This window comes from Hemiscyllium ocellatum, chromosome 34 (assembly GCF_020745735.1).
Source record: "Hemiscyllium ocellatum isolate sHemOce1 chromosome 34, sHemOce1.pat.X.cur, whole genome shotgun sequence".
NCBI classification, from domain to species: Eukaryota; Metazoa; Chordata; class Chondrichthyes; order Orectolobiformes; family Hemiscylliidae; genus Hemiscyllium; species Hemiscyllium ocellatum.
In genome coordinates this window covers 40,348,973-40,370,973 of record NC_083434.1, presented here as the reverse complement: position 1 = coordinate 40,370,973, position 22,001 = coordinate 40,348,973, and the positions used below count along the sequence as shown (strand labels likewise).

At 43.4% G+C, this 22,001-nt stretch overlaps 1 protein-coding gene across 1 annotated transcript in view; it reads left to right on the top strand.

Moving 5' to 3' along the window:
* The window catches only part of nek11 (NIMA-related kinase 11), a 292,196-nt gene extending 270,603 nt beyond the window's left edge, over positions 1 to 21,593 (top strand). The window contains exon 16 of the mRNA XM_060850033.1: positions 21,315 to 21,593. Within this exon, the coding sequence (XP_060706016.1) occupies positions 21,315 to 21,540 (226 nt within the window). The 3' untranslated portion in view covers positions 21,541 to 21,593. The remainder of the gene's footprint in view (positions 1 to 21,314) is intronic.
* Positions 21,594 to 22,001: the final 408 nt, after the last annotated feature.

Genomic DNA, 22,001 nt, shown 5'->3' with positions numbered 1-22,001 from the left:
CGATTCCAGCCTCGGGCAACTGTCTGTGTGGAGTTTGCACATTCTCTCCATGTCTGTGTGAGTTTCCTCCCACAATCGAAAGATGCGTAGGTCAGGTGAATTGGCCATGCTGAATTGTCCAGGGATGTTCAGGGGTGTATAGGTTGGGTGCATTAGTCAGGGGTAACTGTAGGGGAATGGGTCTGGGTGGGTTACTCTTCGGAGGGTTTGTGTGGGCTTGTATCCACACGGCAGGGATTCTATGATCCTATGTTGATAAAACATTGGAAATGGTTCAGGAAAGCAGCTTGCAATTACCTTCTCAAGGGCACTGTGCTAGGCAGTGACACCCACATTCCTGAATGGAGCATGGAAAACAAAATTGGAAACTGAAACAAACACTTCCTCTTCCAATGATGCATGGTCATAACAGTGTGAGCCATCCTCATCAACGCTCCATCAAAATCTATCAGACACACTACAGAAATTCACCAACGCTTCTTACTTGCATTGCACCTTTCAAGCTCACAACCTCTACCATACTAATAAACCTAACCTACTCAACCTCTAGCTATGAAGAGAGGTTGAGTAGGTTAGGTTTATTTTCACTCGAAAAAAGGAGATTGAGGGGGGACCTGACTGACGTTTACAAAATCATGAAGGGTATAGACAGGGTGGATAGAGACAAGCTTTTTCCCAGGGTCAGGGATTCAATAACGGGAGGTCACGCTTTCAAGGCGAGAGGTGAAAAGTTTAAGGGGGATACACGCAGCATGGTACTTCACACAGAGGGTGGTGGGTGTCTGGAACGCGTTGCCAGCAGACATGGTAGAGGCAGGCATGGTAGATTCATTTAAGTTGCGTCTGGACAGATGCATGAGTAGATGGGGAGCAGAGGAATACAAATGCTAAGGAATTGACCAACAGGTTTAGACAGAACATTTGGATTGGCTCAGGCTTGGAGGGCTGAAGGGCCTGTTCCTGGGCTGTAAATTTTCTTTGTTCTTTGTTCATACAAGCAGCAGATACACGGGAACACCTACCACCTGCACCTTCCACTCCAAGCCACTCACCACCCTGACTTGGAGACATGACAGCAGTCACATGGTCAGACTCCTGGAACTTGTTCTATGTGGGTGGGAGAAGATGGAGTTCCAGACTGTGGAACCTGCTCTGGGGGTCTCCTCACAACCTGAAGACTGCAGCTGTTCAAGAAGATAAGCTCAAGGAATAGCTAGAGATGAATGATAAATGCTGGCCTTTGTCAATGAGACCCACATCCCATGCATGATTTAAAAAAGGAAGGAACACGATATGAAGAAAAGAATCATGCCAAAATTAGAACTAAAACCAAAAACTTAAAGAGTGCTATTAATGTTAGCGCGAGGGATAGAGGTTAGGGGAAGATTAATTATACATATGTAAGCAAAGGAAAGCTACACGTGTCAGCTAAACTAAATGGTGCTCTCTCTGATTAAATTGATTACTTTCTAAATAATACAAAGCAGCCAATTGGAAAGAGGATGTGTATTCCATTCGAAAGGAAAAATAGCCAGACGTTTATCTTACCCCCGGAGCATTAAAGGGCCGGGGGGAATATTAAGAGCGTGTTACTGAGTTGTTTTCATTGAGCTAAAGTGCTCGTCTATGTATTTTTCATAAAAGTTCAGAATTAATTTGCCACTGGAACAGAACCTTGCAGTATTTTTCAGTTGCTGCCAGTGAGTTTTAATGAGACAGGTTTGTGCATTCGGTATCTGGATCAGTGTTTGTCACACTGGAAGAGGTCGACTGCCTTGGCTCGGCAATATCTTTTTCCCTTGCTTGACATTTACAAAATTAACACGTTTCAGATACAATAGATTCTGATTAATTACAGAATTTAAATCAGGCTTCTGGAAACCTACTCCTGAAGTTAATTTTATTGCCAACAGGTTGTAAGAAATATTTACAATGGTCACAGTGGCAGATTCTCCTATAATAAATTTAGTTCTTTGTGACTGTGGCACTGCATTCTAGATAACAGGTGTCACATGTTTTCATCCTGCCAGTTCGCAATTCCCTCTTTCTCAGAACAGTCTGAGCTGCATCTCGAGTTACATCAAGTCGACAATGCAGGAGTAGGCCATTTGGCCCAACTGAATCATGCTAGCCTTTATTCTCTGCATGGGTCGCCTCACCCTGTCTTCATCTAACCCCATCAATATATCCTTCCACACTTCGCTTCATCGTATACATGTTCTTGTCGAACTTGCCCTTGGCCAGATGGGCTTAAAAGTGGTACATGCCATTCAAGGTGTTCAAGGGTGAGGGTGTGCATTTTGATGAGGATGAACAAGCCAAGGGAAAGCATGTTGGAGTCTAAGGACAACAGACAATTAGTGGAATTGTGGAGTAGAGTGGTGCTGGAAAAGCACAGCAGTTCAGGCAGCATTCAAGGAGCAGGAAAATCCAGCATTTCTGGCAAAAGCCCAAAAGGTATTCCTGATGAAGGGCTTTTGCCCGAAATGTCGGATTTGCCTGCTCCTTGGATGCTGCCTGAACTGCTGTGCTTTTCCAGCACCACTCTACTCCAGAATCTGGTTTCCAGCATCTGCAGTCATTGTTTTTACCTAAAGAATTGGTGGGACTTTGGTGTGCATGTCCATAGATCCTTAAGAGACAGGTAAATAAGAAGGCATATGGGATACGAGATGTAGAATACATGGCCTTTATTAGTGAAGGCATTGAGTAAGGAGATATGATGGAGCTGTGCACAATGTTAGTAAGGCCACAGCTGGAGTATTGTGGTGTGCAGTTCTGGTTGCAACACTTTAGGAAGAATGTGGTTGCATATGAGGGTGCAGAAGAGATTCACCATGATCTTGCCTAACAGGCTGGAGTATTTCAGCTACGAAGAGAGACTGAGGTTGGTTTTCCTTCACACGGAGAAGGTTGAGTGGAGATCTGACTGAGGTGTACAAAGCTCTGACGGGCACACGCAGCGTAGGTCGGGAGAAAAATGTTGCCTGTAGTCAGTACCCAAGGGGCACAAGTTCACATTAAGGAGTAGGAGGGGATTTGAGAAAAATTATTTTCACTTAGAGGTTGGTGGTTATGTGGAATGAACTGCTGAAAGAGTGGGAGAGGCAGGAACCCTTAAGATATTTCCGAACTATTAAAATGAACACTTGAAATGCCATAGCGTACAAGGCTGTGGAATAGATGCTGAGAAATGGCTCTAGTGCAGATTCTTGATAACCAGCACAGATATGATGGGCTGAATGACCTCTTCCCTTGCAGTAAAAACTCCAAGTCATTGCTATTTTCTTCAACCACACCCTGTGAGGGCAGACTTTGGCAACACCACCAACAGGATAACTCAGGTGGAAACCCCAGTGAATGTCCTGTGTGGCCAATCCTTCCACAAGCTGGGGGAAATTCATAGAGAAAATCAGCTCTCTCACAGTTCAAACATTGCAAAGATCGCAGGTGGTGTTAACTTGAACACATGCTCTGTGCAGAACCACAGAAAAGCTTTTAAGCAGGCAGTCTGTCAGCCTGTATTAAACTTGGCATCTCTGGAGTACGGATCTCAGCACAGCGTGCTGACAGGATCACCGACTGGTGTCTCTTCACCTTCACCTGTGCAGCTGGGCAGCTGGTCCCAGCCATGAGAGGAGAGTTTGCAGTTGGCTCCCTCGGGGTTAAATCCTGCAGATGGGAGCTTCCTGGGGGGTAGGCTAAAAGGATATTTCTGCAGATCAAACTTTCTGACCTCTGCGCACCGGACATTTGTGTCTCAGAATGCTGAAAAGTTTTCTGTCAGTTTTATACTGACAATAGTATTCAGTGGCTGCGATGTGGGCAGAGTGGCTCAGTGATTAGCTGCCTCACAGCATCAGGGACCCAGGTTCAATTCTAACTTCGAGCGACTGTGTGGAATTTGTACATTCTCCCCTTGTCTGCATGGGTTTCCTCCGGGTGCTCTGGTTTCCTCCCACAGTCCAGGTTAGGTGGATTGGCCATGGTAAATTGTCCATAGTGTGTAGGGATGTGCATGGTTATATAGATTGACCATGCAAAATTGTCCACAATGTATGGGGATGTGCAGGTCAGGTGGACTAGCCATGGGAAATGCAAGGTTGGAGGAGGGGATAGGGCTGTGGAGCTGAGTCTGGATGAGATGCTCTTTGGAGGGTCAGTGTGGACTCAATGGGGCCAAATGGACTGCTTCCTCACTGTAGGGATTCTGGTACACTCTGGTACTATCTGCTAGGCAGCTGTGAGACCAGAGTTGTGGCAATGTTGTCTGGGGAATGCTGGATTTGGGCCAGTAACCCTTGCCCATATCAACATATTCCCACAGCGCTCCACCTGGGTCAAAGGAATCTATAGTTTGAGAGCAGAAGGTGACTGAGGGAGAGGCTGAAGGGTTACACAGAAAGAGGCGCAGAGAGAGAAGGCCAGAGGCCTACAGCCAGAGAGTGTCAGAAGACGTCAGTGTAAGTATTCTTGGCTAATGGACAGTCCAGTTGAGGCTGGTGATTGAGAGGGTTCACAAATCTGTTGGGATGCAAGAGGAAGAGGAGCAGCAAACCTGCAGGGGCAATTGGAAAGCCAATTTGGGTTAAGAACTAAAAATGCTGGCGAAACTCAGCAGCTCTGGCAGCACTCTGTGTGGAGTGAAGCAAAGCTCATTTCGCTATCTTGTGAGAAATACACATTGGTGTGGATGGAAAGATCATTAAATTGGCTGTGCTTTTTCAGATAAATCAGTTATAGGAAGAGAAGAAGGGTGAATTACATTTACATAGCACCTTTCATGCCTGGGCATCCAAAAATGTTTTATGGTCAATGCAGCCACAGGTGTGATACAGGAAATACAGCTGTGAGTATGTGCATAGTAAGCTCCCACAAATGGCAGTGTAATAATGACCAGATAATTTCACAGGATCACAGAATTAATAGGGAGTAGGAGGAGGCTATTCAGCCCATCGAGCCTGCATCAGTTATATTACCAATACTGACATCCAACCTTTTCCTCACCACTTCCACGCAAAATTTGTTTGTTGTGATGTTAATTGAGGGATAACTATCAGTCAAGGCACCAAAAAATCTTCCTGGTCCTTCTTTAGAATAGTTCTTCTGGAAGAAGCCCTTGAGCCTAATGTTGGTTTCAAACCAGGATCTCCAGAACTGCAGCTCTTCCTCAGCCTTGCCCTGTCAGACTGGATTGTGTGTCTCATGCTCCAGAATGGGACTTGTATCCATAATCTTGTCAGTAGGAGGTTAGAGTGTTATAAAGTGAACCTTGGGTGTCATGTAGCACTTAGTGCATCCATTTTTGTTCCAGACTATGATCAGTTAACTTTTGTGGAACATGTTTAATCTCAAATGTAATTATTTGACCTTTATTAGAAAGATGAAACTTATCCTGAGCAGTTCCTGAGATGTGCTTAACACTTTGGATGACCATTATTAAAGACGATTTACAAAGAGAAACTCCTGAGTTATATGCCTGAATTTCTCACTAGATAATGAAAAAGGCAGTCCGACATTAAAATATAATTGGGTTGTTTCTCATTAGCAGCAGTGAGAATAATTACCCATGCTAACATTGAAAGCCTGTTCTGAATGGGCAAACTGATGCCAATGAGGAGTGGAATGAGAGAGCAGGGATATGGCCGATTGTCCCATTATCAATGTATTTGTGTAAACAGCAATAAGTGGAATTGCTTTTCTAAATAAAACCAGCTCTCAGGGAAATGCCGGGCAGATGGTGACAGCTCTCCAAGCTGCAAATATTCCACATTTTCCAAGGAGTAGCAGTCTCACATGATTACCACTCTGCTCCATTGTTATACAATGAGAAAGCCCCTCATTTCTGACAGGAGATTCTGACCAGGACTCTTTCAGAAATGTGAGAACATTCTTCCATTCTGACAGCTCCTTTAGTAGGTGCAGCATAGTCTGGGGAAGGATTCTGGATTAGTAGTGCGGCTAGTCTGGGGAAGGGAAAGCACATCCCCTTTCCCACTGCAATCATTTGCAGCATTCTGTGATTTAAAATGTCTGGCATCACAGACGATCACGCTGTCAGCTTTTGTTAAGTGGGGAGTATGTGAAGGAAGGATATTATTAAGCTGGAGAGGGTTGAGCAAAGATTTACGGGTGTTGTCAGGAAATGAGGGTTTGAGTTATAAGGAGAGGCTGAAAAGGCTGGGACTTTTCTCACTGGAGTGTAGGAGGTTGAGGGCTCACCTGACAGAGGTTTATAAATTCATATGGGATATAGATAAGGTGAATGACCTTTTCCCTAGGGTGGGGGATTTCAAGACTGGGGTCATTTTTTTTAAGGTGAGAGGAGAAAGATTTTAAAAAGACATAAGGGGCAAATGTTTTACACAGAGAGTGGTTCATGTGTGGAATGAACTTCCTGAGGATGTGGTGGATGTGGGTACAGTTACAATGTTTAAAGGACATTTGGATAGTAGTTGGAAAGGAAAGGTTTGGAGGGATATAGGCCTAGCAGAGGCAGGTGGGACACAGGGTTGGCTTCCATGCTGTATGACTCTATGTAAAGTAAATGTGTGGTGAGGGTGACGAGAGGGTAGTTGGGTTAGGGTAGAGTGCCAAATGGACAGGAGTGGTCTGCCAGGTGGGTAGGGTGCATAGGTACAATTCTAAGGTGTGAGGTGATAATGGGTCTATATTAGCGATGACATATTTAGGGTAAATCAGGGTGGATGGGAGATATTGGATCCAGTGGGGACAGGGTCAGCACCTGTGACTGTGTCAGGTCCCAGGACTGGTGGGTGGGGTGGGGGTGAGGTGTGTTGTTTGGTCAGGACCCAAGGTGTGTTGGGGTCTGGGGAGGGTGTTACTGGATCGGTTTTAATAACCTAACTCTTCCTGATAAACAATTTATTTAAATGCAGCTGAACCCTCCAAATTCTCCGGGTTTTGGAGAGTTCCACATGCAGGGAATCACTCAGCAGGACCTTCATTTTCCCAGGTGACTCTGGCAGGATTTGCGCTGTCTGGGAATTACGCAGGATCCCCATGTGTGACTCCCACCTAAACTGCAAAAATAACTATCCGGCCAGTGGAATGTCTGGGCCGTCTGACTATTCCTTAGCTCTTGGCTCCCCATGTCAGTGAAAGCAAGTTTGTGTGAGTTCTGAGGCTCCAATCTCCAGTTCTCCATCCTGCTGCATCCCAATGCTCCTTGAAGTTGCCATGCAGGGATTTCAGTGACAAAGAGACATACTATCAAAGCTCTTCATCTTGTACGTATCAGGACATTTGCAAGAATGCCAAAATTCCAAGGGAGGACCAGTCTATACTACATGAGAAATGCTGATTGGTTGGCAAGTCAACTGTTATGGGTCAAGGTGTTGCGTAATGTCCATGGTCAACACCCAAAGGTTTATTCCAAATTAGTTTCCCAGTGATACTCCAAAACAACGTTATCTCTTAGCTGCATAAAGCCACTCTGAAGTTCTGTGTACATGGATCACAGTATTGACTTCCCTTTCAGGTGGTTAGCACTGTGCATGGATTTGAAAGGTCCATCACAGGAGAAAAAAGGATTAGAGGGAACACTATTTCCATTTCTTTTTCAATTTAACCTATTTTTCTAACCAACCCCTTCAGAAATGTTATTACACACTGGATGTAGGTTTGCTCACTGTGCTAGAAGGTTCGTTTTCAGACATTTGCTCATCATACTATGTAACATCTTCAGTGAGCCTCTGGATGAAGCACTGATGGTGTAGCCCACTTTCTATTTATGCGTTTAGGTTTCCTTGGGTTGGTGATGTCATTTCCTGTGGTGAAGTCATTTCCTATGGTGACGAACATCAACCTGGCCAAGGAAACGCTGACAACACTATTAGAAGACCCAAAGACACATACATCAAACACCACCAACTTCAGCAAGGACAATATCGTCAAGCTAGTGGACCTATGCCTTACCACCCACTTCACCTTCAACAACAAAACCTACAGACAAACCAATGGAACCGCCATGAGATCTCTGATATCAGGGTTCTTAGCAGAGGCAGTAATTCAGACACTCAAACAACAGCTCTGCCAACCATCCAACCCAAACTTTGGGCTCGCTACATGGATGACACCTTTGTCATCACTAAACGAAACAAATTAGAGGAAACCTTCAAGATCATCAATAATACCCTTACTGACATAAAATTCACTAAAGAGAAGGAAAACAACATCAAACGTTCCTAGTAGTAGAGTGAACAGCCAATGGGGAACTTCAAGTCAGCATATACAGGAAAACAACACATTCGGACCAAATATTGAGCTACAAAAGCAATCATCCCAACATTAGAACGTTATTTCAACAAGCCACCACACACTGCAGCACAGAGGAACTACGCAGAGTGGTGGAAAATCACCTATACAGTGTATTAAAAAAGAATGGGTACCCAATGAATACAGTACGTCAATTTTTCAGCAGCAAACCCAAGCAAGCAGACAAGACATGTCCAGAAACCCTAGCCACTCTCCCCTACATCGAAGACATCTTGGAAATGACTGCCAGACTACTCAGACGCCTTGGCATCATGATAGCCCACAAACCCACCAACACACTAAAACAGCAGCTAATGAACACGAAAGACCCTAGACAGACAATGAGCAAAACTAATGTCATTTACAAAATACCTTGCAAGAACTGGAACAGACACTGCATTGGACAAACAGACAGAAAATTAGCCACCAGGATACATGAACACCCATTAGCCACAAAAAGACATGACCCATTCTCACTAATATCCTCACTTACAGTTAAGGAAGGACATCACTTCAACTGGGACAACACATCCATCCTAGGACAAGCCAAACAAAGACAGGCACGAGAATTCCTAGAAGCATGGCATTCCAACTGGAAATCTATTGACAAACACATTGACTTGGATCACATTTACCACTCCCTGAGAAAAAGAATAGGAAATAACATCACCAACCCAAGGAAACCCAAACACATAAATAGAAAGTGGGCTACACCACCAGTGCTTCATCCGGAGGCTCACTGAAGATGTTACCTATATGGTGATGAAACGTCTGAAAACGAATCTTCTAGCTCAGTGAGCAAACCTACATCCAGAACTTATACCTGAGCTACAAATCTTCTCAAAACATGCTGTTATTACATACCTCTGGAGCAAGTGGGACTTGAACCCAAGCCTCCCAGACCAAGGGTAGGGACACCACCACTGCAACACAAGAAGGTCCTAAATAAGGATGGAGAAATTGAGCTACAACAACAGACTATGTAGGCTTGGATTGTTTTCTTTTGAGGAGAACAGACTTGGGGGTGGGGGGGAGGGGGGTGGGAAAGACATGATTAAGTTGGATAAGATTATGAGGAGTATGCATGGGGTGATAGAGAGCAGCTGTTCCCCTTAGTTGAGGGGTCAATCACAAGGGGATATAGTATGAAGTTAAGAGACAGCAGATTCAGAAGGAATTTAGGAAAAAAACGTTTTCACTCAGCAGGTGGTGAAAATCTGGAATGCACTGCCTGGGAAGATAGTGGAAGCCGGAAATCTTACAACCTTTGAAAACTGTTTGGATGAGTTCTTCAAATATCATAACATTCAAGTATGTGGGACAAGTGCAGGAAATAGGGATTAGTGCACTTTTAGGAAACACGTGTTTCCTCAAAGCGAATTTGCTATAACACAATTGACAAATTGGGGTCGCTATTTGTAAAGCTTGAACTTTTAAAACTTGTGTTGGCTGTAAAATGATTACATCGTCAATACTTTAAGTGCTGTTTCTAAAGCACAATTTTTCTGTTACGTGGGGTTGCACAAGAGTTCAACCATCACATTATAGAAGGACTGACTGTAGTTATGTTGATGCTGACTCGATGGACTGAAGGGCCTTTTCTGGACTGAACTTAGAATCCCTACAGTGTGAAAACAGGCCCTTTGGCCCAACAAGTCCACACCAACCCTCCAAAGAGTAATCCACCCAGACCCATTCCCTATTTCTCGACATTTCCCCTGACTAATGCACCTAACACTACAGGCAATTTAGCATGGCCAATCCACCTGACCTGCACATCGTTGGATTGTGGGAGGAAACCGGAGCACCCAGAGGAAACCCATGCAGACATGGGGAGAATGTGTAAACTCCACACAGACACAGACAGTTGCCCGAGGCTGGAATTGAACCCAGGTCCCCGGTGCTGTGAGGCTGCAGTGCTAACCACTGAGCCACAGTGCCGCCCCACTGGCTGAATCTAGGAGTCTATGAATGAACTACCAGGCTCCATGATACTGTTCTCATTGGATACCTGAACAAAGTGAGAATGGATTATGAAAGATGGAGGGAGCAAAGCTTTAACTCATTGAAAAACCCCTCCACTTGCACTGAGTTAAGTTTGGGTCCTGGGGGAGAGCCAATTACAATGGTCAAGTTCTTCCATTTGCGAGCGCTCAGAACAGGAAAAAAATATTGGCCTTGGATTCTGTTCAGTACAGATTTACCCAGCATGGGGATATCCCTGGCCCCCTGTTAAATCACAGGAACAAAGTAGAATGTCATTAGAAAGTTAAGGGATGAATTGATTGTTAGTGAGAGAAGGTGGATAGAGAGAAATTATTTCCGGTTGCTGGGTGTCCAGGGGCAATATTTGCTGCAGGTAACAGCAAGCCTGGCAATTTGTAGCGGTCAGAAAATTGTACACAAATTTATACAACCCCCTAATATTATGAGGCAATACTAACAAAGTCCTGCTAATTACTTCCGGAACAATGTCATTGTCAGAATCCAATTGACAATCAAAGACCAGTCAGTACAAACTGATTGGAAATAGCTGCTGAGGTTATTTGCTCCCTGAACAAATTTTACACGTTCAAATTACCCTCCTGGCAATTACTTTGCAAGGATCACTTTTCGATTGGCATCTGAATCAACCTCAGTGAAAAGCTACACCTTTAAAACTATCCATTCTTGGGAAATACACTGCTGACAAAAATAATTGAGCTGTTGTCTGTCCGGCTGTTCAACTTGGCCTTTCGTTTACTCAATATAACCTCAGTGTTCCTTCTGCACACCGTTCCCATCTCGGTCCAGGACCAAGGGATTTCCTGAAGCTCGGTCAGACCTGAGATTTGTATTCCTCAGCTGTATGACTGTTAATCTTTTATAGACATTAACAGGCAATGAGTTTCAGTCAGTTACATCAAACAGCCAGAGAGCATTGTCTACATAATCAATATCAGTAAATCTAAGAAACTGTCTGACAGCAATTCTTCAACTATGTTTTTGCTTCCTTAAAAAAGACCATTGTTCATGCTTTAGGTGACAGTGATAACTGTAACATCCAACAACATTTGAGATTGTTCAATTTTAGACTGTTGGATTCAAGATGGTCACGGTTGTATTTACCTGATTTGTTGTGCATTTTTTTGTATCTGACATGCATCAGAACAATATAGTGCTGAGTATACAGAGTGCTGAGTACAATAGAGAGTTGGGTCATCCTGTTGCACCTGTACAGGACACTGATAAGACCAATCTTGGAGTCCTGTGTCCTGTTCTGCTTGCCCTATTGTAGAATTACATTGGAAAGGATACAGAAAAAATTTACAAGGGTGCTACTGAAACAGGAGGGTTTTGGTTTTTGGAGAGGCTGGATAAGCTGTGACCTTTTTCACTAGAGAGTAGGAAGCCAAGGGGTGACCTTACAGAGGTTTAAAAGATCCAGAGGGGCATGGATTGGATGAATACCCTGGGGAAAGTCTTTTCCTCAGGATAGGTGTGTCCAAAACTAAAGGGCTCAGGTTTAAGTTGAGAGGGGAAAGATTTGTTGTGGTTCTGTTCGCCGAGCTGGGAGTTTTTGTTGCAAACGTTTCGTCCCCTTTCTAGGTGACATCCTCAGTGCTTGGGAGCCTCCTGTGAAGCGCTTCTGTGCTGATTTCTCCGGCATTTATAGTGGTTTGAATCTGCCTCTTCCGGTTGTCAGTGGCTGTCCGCTGCAGTGGCCGGTATATAGGGTCTAGGTCGATGTGTCTGTTGATAGAATTTGTGGATGAGTGCCATGCCTCTAGGAATTCCCTGGCTGTTCTGGTGTTGTCCCAATTGAATTCATGTTGTTTGTCATCTGAGTGTATGGCTACTAGGGATAGCTGGTCGTGTCGTTTCGTGGCTAGTTGGTGTTCATGGATGCGGGTTGTTAGCTGTCTTCCTGTTTGTCCTATGTAGTGTTTTGTGCAGTCCTTGCATGGGATTTTGTACACTACGTTGGTTTTGCTCATGCTGGGTATCGGGTCCTTTGTCCTGGTGAGTTGTTGTCTGGGGAAAGATTTAAAAGAACCTGAGGGGTAACTTTTCACACAGAGGATGGTGCATATGTGGAACAAACTGTCAGAGGAAGTGGTAGAGATGGCTACAATTACAACATTTAAAAGAGATTTGGACAGGTATATGGATAGGAAAGGTTTAGAGAGATATAGGCCAAATGCAGGCAAATGGGACTTGTTTAGTTCAGGAAACCTGGTCAGCGTGGACAAGTTGGAGCGAAGGGTCTGTTTCCATGCTGTATGACTCTATGACACTATTACACTTCAAAATATTTCATTATCTACAAACTATCCATGCAGATTTTTAAATATTCTCTCATGGGATGTGGGTATCACTGGCCAAGCCCTTATCACCCCTCCCTGATTGCCCTTGAGAAGGTGGGGGTAAGCTGCCTTCTTGAACTGCTGCAGTCCATATGCTGTAGGTTGACCCACAATGCCCTTTGGGAGGGAATTCCAGGATTTTGACCCAGCGACAGTGAAGGAAGAGCGATATATTTCCAAGTCAGGTTGGTGAACATATTGGAGTGGAACTTGCATTGTGATGGTGTTCCATATGTCTGCTCTTGTCCTTCTAGATACATTGGTGCAGCAATATTAATTCGGGACTAATAATCCTGAGGGCGATGCTAATAGCTTGGGCCACAGATTCAAATTCCACCTGATGGAAATCCTAAAGGGCAAAGTTTGAATTCTGTGAATAAATGTGACTGTAATGGTGAACATGAAACTTCCATTGATTAACCTAACACCGAGTATGGGTCATTAATGTCCCCACTTTAGGAAAGGAAATCTGCACCTACAAATGACTCAACACCCATAGGTTTACTCTTAATTGCCTTCAGAAATGACCCTGTCAAGCCATTCATTATAAGCAACACAAACTAGAATTGGTAGATTGCATGAAAGAATATATTTTTAAAATTGTAGCTCATACTTTCCTTATGTCTGTTAACTTTAGCTTGGAGTCCACACCCAGTATTAGCCAATCAAGCACAGTGAGCATCAGTTGTAAACAGACTCATGTGACAATGAGCACTGCAGTGAACTGGTTTGGTTTTTCTTCAAATTATATAGACCCTTGGTGTGTATCACTGACTCCAGAACAAACTCACCAATTTGCTTGTAATGTTGGCAATTGCTTGGAGGCATAATCAGATAATACAGTTGTATATCAAGCTGCAGAGTCTGATATTGGAGAGGGGGCATCTTAAGCTTGTTGAAAGAGATGGGCTATAAGGAGGTACAGGGTCTTTGGAAAGGGAGCCTAGAATGTAGGACCTGAGTAATTGAAGGCTAAGCTGGAGGAATATGGACATAAGACAGAGAATTTGACAAGGAGAGAGACAACAGAGAAGCCGCGAGATGCTGAGGTGTATTGATACCAACAGCATATATTTCTTGTAATCACGAGGGTCTTGTATAGAGACCACTTGGAATTAAGAATTGGGTTTTGTGCCTATCCTGGTTGAAATATTAAAATTCCGTTAGGCCCCACATCCTGGATGCCTGGAGCTGTTTCCCTTGAGCGTCAGAGGCTAAGGGGTGACCTTATAGAGGTTTATAAAATCATGAGAGGAATGGACAGAGTGAAGCTCCAAGGATTTTTCCCCAGGGTAGGGGAGTCTAAAACTGGAGGACGTAGGTTTAAAGTGAGAGGGGAAGGTTTAAATGGGATTCAAGAGGCAACTTTTTCACACAGAGGATGGTGCATGTAGGGAATGAGCTGCCAGAGGAGGTGGTGGAGACTGGTACAATTACAACATTTATTGACACGGATGAGTTGGACTGAAGGGTCAGTTTCCATGCTATACATTTCTATGACTCTATGTCTGGAAAGTTTGAATGCACTGAAACATCCTGCAATGTGTGACATGTGAGAGGGCAGCTTACAGAGTGCATAATGAATCAGGAGAAGCGATGGGAAACAAATGGTGGCAAACACATAGATCTTGAAACCACATTTGTGGTCAACAGAACCTATACATTTAAGGGAAAGCTGGAAAAACACACAAGAGAGATGGGAATAGAGGGTTAAAATGTTAGAAAGATAGGAGGAAGCTCATGTGGAGCATAAACACTTGCAGGGATTGTTTGGGCTAGTTTGTAAATCCTCTGTTAATGCAAAGATTGGGGCAAGTGTGTTTGATAGAAGCTAACCATCTGAAAGTACTACACTGAGAGAGCACTGCTGGGGTGACGAGGATAGGCTTACAGGACCATCAGCTAAAGGGCCTGTTGGAGGAGGATGCAAGGGAATGTTGAAGCAAAGCATTGCCATGTTTGAAGATGGGAACAAGGGGTTTTAATTCAATGTGCGTTAATACAGTGAGCAAGAATTGTGTTAAAAATGCACTGAGTCTACAGCACAGAAACAGGCCATTCAGTCTGGCTGGTTGATGCTGGCTCCGTGCTAGCCATTTCCCACCTATCATTGGCTTACCCCATTGATCCAACTATCTCATTCTCTGACAAGAGAACATTCAAAGTGAAGAAGTCGGCCCTGAGACAATATGGTGCCATGTTTCACAGCAGGGTCTACAGTGAACATGAACAACAAGCAATAAATAGCTGTTTCATTGGACAGCATCACTGTGCAATTAATGCCATACCACAGGTCCAGAAGAGAGTGTTCACAAGAAAACTAAGAGCCATGTACTTGTGCATTTAGTTGCAAGCTGCAATAAATACATACAGCTGATTACAAATGCTAGCAAATCTCAACAATCTCATTGTGTCTACAATGCAGTGAAGTTCCATATCTCCAGCATCTAATTACAGTAACTGTCTTCAATTGTGATGGTTTTGTATGAAGTTGTAAGCCATTTTTATTCATGGCTGGTTTGGGCAAATACCACACACATGACTCTTGCCTCTAGCCCACTGAAGCACAGGACGAGGTGAGTCACAGAACAAGATTTTATAGGAAATTCTTGCTTAGTTCCAGTATCAGGAGAGGGTTTGGATTAGCTGTCAACCCACTGACAGCTTGATGAAATGAAGAGAGCCACAAGTGTGATGTGCTAATCAGTTACCACTTGATGTTGTCAAAGTTGTTCTAGTCCACGAGAAGAATGGGCTGTCTATTTGTTTATTGTTGCTCCTGTTTGTCAGCTTAAGAACACAGGAAACTCTACTTTGCTGCTTGTTCCATAAAACCTTTGCCCTCCCTGGGGTTCAAGAACATGTCAAATTCAGCCTTGACTATAGCCGAAGATCCAGTCTCGCTGTGCAGAAGATTTCTAAAGACAAATAACCCTCCAGAAGAAGAAATTCCTCCTTGTCTTTGTCTTAAATGGGAGACTTGTATTCAGAAACTGTACCCCCTTGCTCTCATGTCCCTCATGAGGGGAAACATCCTCTCAGCATTACACTTGTCAAGCTTTACCCAAACTGACAGAATCACATGAATCTCAGATAATTTCCCACACTTCAGTTGGATATTACTATATTTTTGAAATGTGCAATTGAAAAACATCAGTTCGGTGTATAGATTTCAGATCACGTTCATTATGGCCAGAGGTGAGCACTGCCTTTCGGGATGAAAGAAATCACTCTTTTGCTCATTACAGGCCCAATAATAGAAAATTAACAAACATATTTCTATAGTAAGGAGCTAATGGCTTCATTACAATGTGCCTGCCACTCTATCCTTCTCTGCAGTGAATGAGTAGGGATGTTTTATGCTTGTTTTTCAGTTCGGATTAGTGGGTTTCATTATTTAGCAAAACGTGAATAGCCCATTCTTCCCTTCCTTATTCCTATTTCTTTTTGGATTGATTCACTTATGGAATATAGGCATCACTGGCTGACCAGCATTTATTGATTAATTGATTTTCTGAGATTCTTATGTAATTCTGTCAGTCAGAGTAACACTGTATTTATGTGGTGGGTCCAGTTAAGTGTCTAGTCAATGGTAACCCTGCAAGGTGTGGAGAGTGAGAGTTTCAGTGATGGTAATACTAAGGGGTGGCGATGAGGTTGTCTCTTTTGGAGATGGTCAGTGCCTGACACTTGTGTGTTGTGAATGTTACTTGCCACTTGTCAGCCCAAGCCTGGATGTTGTTCAGATCCTGTTGTATTTGAACATGGACTGCTTCAGTATCTGAGGAGTTGCGAATAGTGCTGAACATGGTGCAATTATTGATGAACATCGCACTTCAGACTTTATGATGGAGGGAAGGTCATGGATGAAGGAGCCAAAGTTAGTTAGGTCTAGGACACTATCCTGAGGAACCCCTGCAGAGGTGTCCTGGAGCTGAGATGACTGACCTCTGACACCTGCGCCCATCTCCCTATTTGCCAGATATGACTCCAACCAGTGGAGAGTTTGCTCCAAGACCCATTGATTCCAGTTTTGCTAGGGTTCCTTGGCACCCCACCTGGTCGAATGCAGCCTTGGTGTCAAGGGCTGTCACCTCTATCTGTTGAAATGAGTGTTCCTGCCTGCATTCCTCCCTGTCAGGAAGTCCTTGTCTCGAACCCCTAGCTCGGTGGGTTGGAGAAAAGCCCCCAACACGGGGTGTGTGGAGGCTGTACCATGTTGCAGCACGGTGAGCTGGGTTTGACTTTGTGACAGTAGCGGAAATCAGCCAGGATCACTGCAGCAGTATGGGATTACTCAGCTGATCTCGATCCCTTCTCCTCACCCTTTGCCTGCCAATACCAGGATAGCCTCTGACTGTCCCTTCCACAATGTCATGCCAATAGGTTGATCTCCGGAACTTCCCTCGGTGGTGGAGTATTGGGCAGGATTACGTCCTGGAGGTTCCCTGCATTTTTTTGGAAAGGTGGTAGAGACCCTCAGTGAAAACCTTTAGGCCTCATCGAAGGAAACTTGCTCCTTGGGTACTTCTGCCTCTTTAAAGATCCTCACCACTGTTGTTTAAAATAATATTTCTGGAAGGATTAATATCAGAGGCTGCATTAAACCCTGTCCACTCTAGTAACATCATAAGGATATGAGTGAAGAAAGGCAGAACCTATTAGGATCTTCATGTGTGAAGACCTATATCCACAGCAAATTCACAGCACATCCAAATCACAGCACTCCTGACAGTCCTATAAACAATATTGAACTTAGTTACTTCGACCTGATTGCTCTCATGTAACAAACTGCATCCTGTTGTAATCTTCTTGTTAAAACTCGCTAGTGGTTTCTCTTTACCAATTAGATTCTAGTAAATGAACAATGATGATAGCACCAAATTGCTCTAACCATAAGCTGGTGCGTATGCAGTAACCACGTCCCATGCTGCTGTGCCATCTCTCCTGCACCATTGTGGATACTTTCAAATGCTGGGTCCCCACCTGGGTTTAGGAGGTGAATGCAGTTGGAATTAAGATTGGAATTGGTGTTGAGTCATCAGTGAATGGAGGAGGAGTTCAATGTTCCCTCCAAATTTTTAATAAATATTTTTTGCAGGAAAATAAAATTGCAACATGAGAAAAAAACATTTTTACATTCTTATTTCAATTTATAATTGCACAAAATTACACAACTCACAACAAATGTTACAATCAGTTGCACTGAGGGTAGTGAAAACCCTTATCCCTTGAGTTTAAAACTCAATCAAGAATCTTTAATTATAAAAAGACAAGTTGCAGTTCATTCTGCTGTAGTGCCGCAGTCATGTTGCTCTGTAACATCGCGCAGTAGATCATGCTATGGAAAACCCGCTATACCTGTTCAATAGAAAGTTCCTGTTATAACAAACAATGTCTAAAATTCATCAATCGCACTAGAGCCAATTCACGTTGACGAATCGCATGTTAAAACAGAACAATCCGCAACTGATTTCTAGTGGGTTCGATTAGGTTTGGCCAGTATTGACTTATAGGAAAGATTCAGGCAAACAATCTCCTGCTGTTAATACTCTAAAGGCAGTTCTTAACTTCCATCTCAATCCAAATTCACTGATCTGAACCTGAAGTGCCATTGAGAAAAATCACCATTTCCCAATCCCTTCACCAGACGCAGATCATTCAAGACTTCATTCTAAAGGCTAACATTTTGATCCCTTTTATGTGAAGTCTCTGGATTTTGATCAGCATCAACATGTGCTATACAGACCCACTGTCAAAGCTCAGTGCCATTGGGTCTGATGTCTCTTTATCCCTGATCTTGCTAAAAACTGCCAGCCACACTGGGTGCTATGGAGGGGAAATGCTGCCGTGTGGAACTTTTGCTTCTCAGTGTTGGCTTATCTGTTAGCACGGCTTGCTGGGAAGAAACGCATTCAAATTATCATCAGTTCACATTTTAATCTTGTGAGATGAATTCCACAATAGCAGCCTTTCAGTATTAACCTTTACCTTATTTACACAGTAATTTGAATAATTTAAAGTATCTTTTTTATTGCAACTTATCCATTATCATCTCATCTTCTATGAGTTCAAAAGAGAAACAGAGATAGTGATGAAGAGGTGTTCCTATGACAAGGATCTGATTGTAATTGCAAGAGGTGGATTTGACTTGTGACAAGGCTGGCTAACTGAAACATTTCCATCGCACAGAGGCTTGTTGAGTTCAGTATTCATGAGTCTTTCTGTAGATTTCCTGGTGCTGATGGCAGGAGGTCCAAATTGCATCAAGTATTTAAGGGGGTGGAGTTGGTTAGTTCACCTGGCTGGAAGTCTGGTGTGTGGATCAAAGAACAAAGAAAATTTACAGCCCAGGAACAGGCCCTTCAACCCTCCAAGCCTGAGCCGATCCAAATGTGCCGTCTAAACCTGTTGGTCCATTCTTAAGCATCTGTATCCCTCTGCTCCCCACCCACTCATGCACATGTCCAGATGCATCTTAAATGAATCTGCCTGCCTCTCCCACCTTTGCTGGCAATACGTTCTGTGTGAAGTACTTTCACGTGTATCCCCCTTAAACTTTCCACCTCTCACCTTGAAAGCATGACCTCTCGTTATGGAATCTTTCACCCTGGGAAAAAGCTTATCTCTATCCACCCTGTCTATACCCTTCATGATTTCGTAAACGCCAATCAGGTCCCCCTTTAATCTCCTTTTTTCTAATGAAAACAAACCTAACCTACTCAACCTCTCTTCATAGCCAGCACCTTTCTTACCAGGCAACATCCTCATAAACCTTCTCTGCACCCTCTCCAAAGCATCCACATCCTTTTGGTAACGTGGCGACCAGAACTAAGCACAGTATTCCAAATCCGGCAGATTAGCACCATCAGTTTGATTCCCTCTTCAAGCTTCATGGAATGTGGGTGCTGCTGGCTGGCTCTTTGGGTTGCCTGTGGTTAAAGGAAGTCACACTTTGGCAAATACTTACCAAAGACCTTTCGGGAAAGAAACAGAAGATGTTACATGAAGACTTTTTGTCATAAGTCAGTCCATTGCCACCTGGAAATGATTAAAATTTATTCAACATTTTTGAATTCTTATCTCCTGATACACTAGGAATTAAATTTCAATACAGGTTTATTGACTTCATAGTGGAATGGGAATGGATAGTGATGGAGGGTCATGAGGTAATAGTGGTATTAGCAGTCATGTATGAGGTAGTGAGGAAAGGGAATAGTGTTGACCACTGAGGGACATACTGACAGAGAACAGTACAATGTATAATAGTGTCAACAAAAGTTTGCAAAACTTCCCAGAGCCAGGCAGCAGTTCATAATAGATAAGGTTCCTGCACTACCAGTTACATCGACAGATACAAGGCTAGCCATCTCTCCAATGTATAGACAAGAACTCTGAGCCACAATCCTCATGGTAACACAAACCAACTTCTTTCTGATTCATTCATGGAATGTGGGTGCTGCTGGCTGGGTAGGGTATGTGTTGGATCTTGTATCCACTGCCTGTTTCTCATTGCCCTGGAGCAGGAGATGATGAGCTGCCTTCTTGAACCTCTGCAGTCCATTTGGTGTGGGAACACCCACAATCCCGTTATACAGAGAATTCGAGGATATTCACTCAATGACATGGCGATATATTTCCAAGTCAGGGTGGTGTGTAGCTTGAAGGAGAATACATAGGTGGTGGTGTTCCTGAGTATCAGCTGCCTGGATGGCATTGCAATCGATTTGGAAGCTGCTGTCTAAGACGTTTTAGTGAGTTTCTGGAGGGCTAGTGGATAAGTGCTAATGGATAAGTTGCAATAGAGAAAAGATATTTTAAATTATTTAAATTACTCTGTAAATAAGATAAGGATAGTACTGAAAGGCTACTGTTGTGTAATTCATCTTACAAGATTCAAATGGGAATTGAAATTCAAATTGATAATATGAATACACTTCTTTTGAGCAAGGAGTGTTAGTATAGAAGCCAACAGAGATTCCACAGAACAGCATTTCTCCTGAAGAGCACCCCGTGCCTCTTTGGATTGCCTGTAGTTAAAGAAAGAATTCCTTATGAAAGGCTTTTGCCCGAAACATCGGTTTTCCTGCTCCTTGGATGCTGCCTGACCTGCTGTGCTTTTTCAGCACCACTCTAATCCAGACTGTAGTTAAAGAAAGTCATACTTTGGAAAATACTTCCCAAAGACCTTTTACATTTCATTGAAGCTTTGGTCAGATGGTAGTGGAAATGATATAGTGATGGAGGAATGTAATGATGCAACAGTGGTACCAGCTAGTGCACATGACTATTACTGAGTCTTGATGGTAGAAGGAGCAACTATTTGTGGATGTGGTGCTAATCAAGTGGGCTGCTTTGTCCTGGGTTGAGTGTTGTTGGAACTGCAGTCATTCAGGCAAGTGGACAATGAGCTCAATGGCCTTCTTCTTTGTGGAATCTTCTGCATGATTCTGTTTGAGGGAAGATGAGTCCACAAGTGATTTCAGTCAGCTTTGAAGAAAACAATCACCCCCAGGAGATTAATGGCATATGATAAATGGTGCTTATCCAAGGTGCACTTGATATATCTCCTTCTGTTGAGAGTAAATACTTTAACTTCTTACATCTGTTCATCCGTCTGCTCTGTAAACACCTGTTACATGGCACCAGGACTTCAGTAATTTAATAATTGGTGTTTATTTTGTGTTTTAGGAGAGCCACTCAGAAACTGGAAGCAGATGTGTTTCAAAGAGTTTACAACTACCTGAAGGTGGCTAGGAGGCATGACATCAAAGAGGCAGAGGTCAAGGGTCATCTGGAGAAGTTGGGGGCCAAGCCAAGTGACTGTTTTGAAGTTGACCAACTTCTGTACTTTGAGGAGCAACTGCAGGCCTCTGCCGCAAGAGTTAGCACTGATGATGGCCCTGGTCAATTGTGACTGTGGTTAAGGATGTGCCATCATCTAATTGGCACAAATACCCAAAATCTTAATACCGTATTAACGAAAGCAACTTAAGCTGGACAGAATTAAATTCAAAACTCTGGACCTTGAAAATAAAAGGAAGCTCTAAAATATTGATTCTAATTTTGGCAGTTGATGAAAGAAGAACATAGTTTAGCAAGTTCTCTCGAGTTTGTAACTTGTTTCTTTCCATTACTTGTTCTCCTAATTAGTCAGAATCAAAACACTGTGGATACTAGAGATCTGAGTTCAAAATAACAGGAATCATCAGAAAAACTCAGCACAGGCATCTGTGGAAACAGAAACAGAGTTACTGTTTAGAGTGCAGTCTGACTCCTTCAGAACCATAGCATCATTGGTACAACAACATCTTGTTCAGTGAGGTGGAAATGGACTTGTAACTGTGTGTGTTAGGTTCATTGCTACTGAAAGCACCT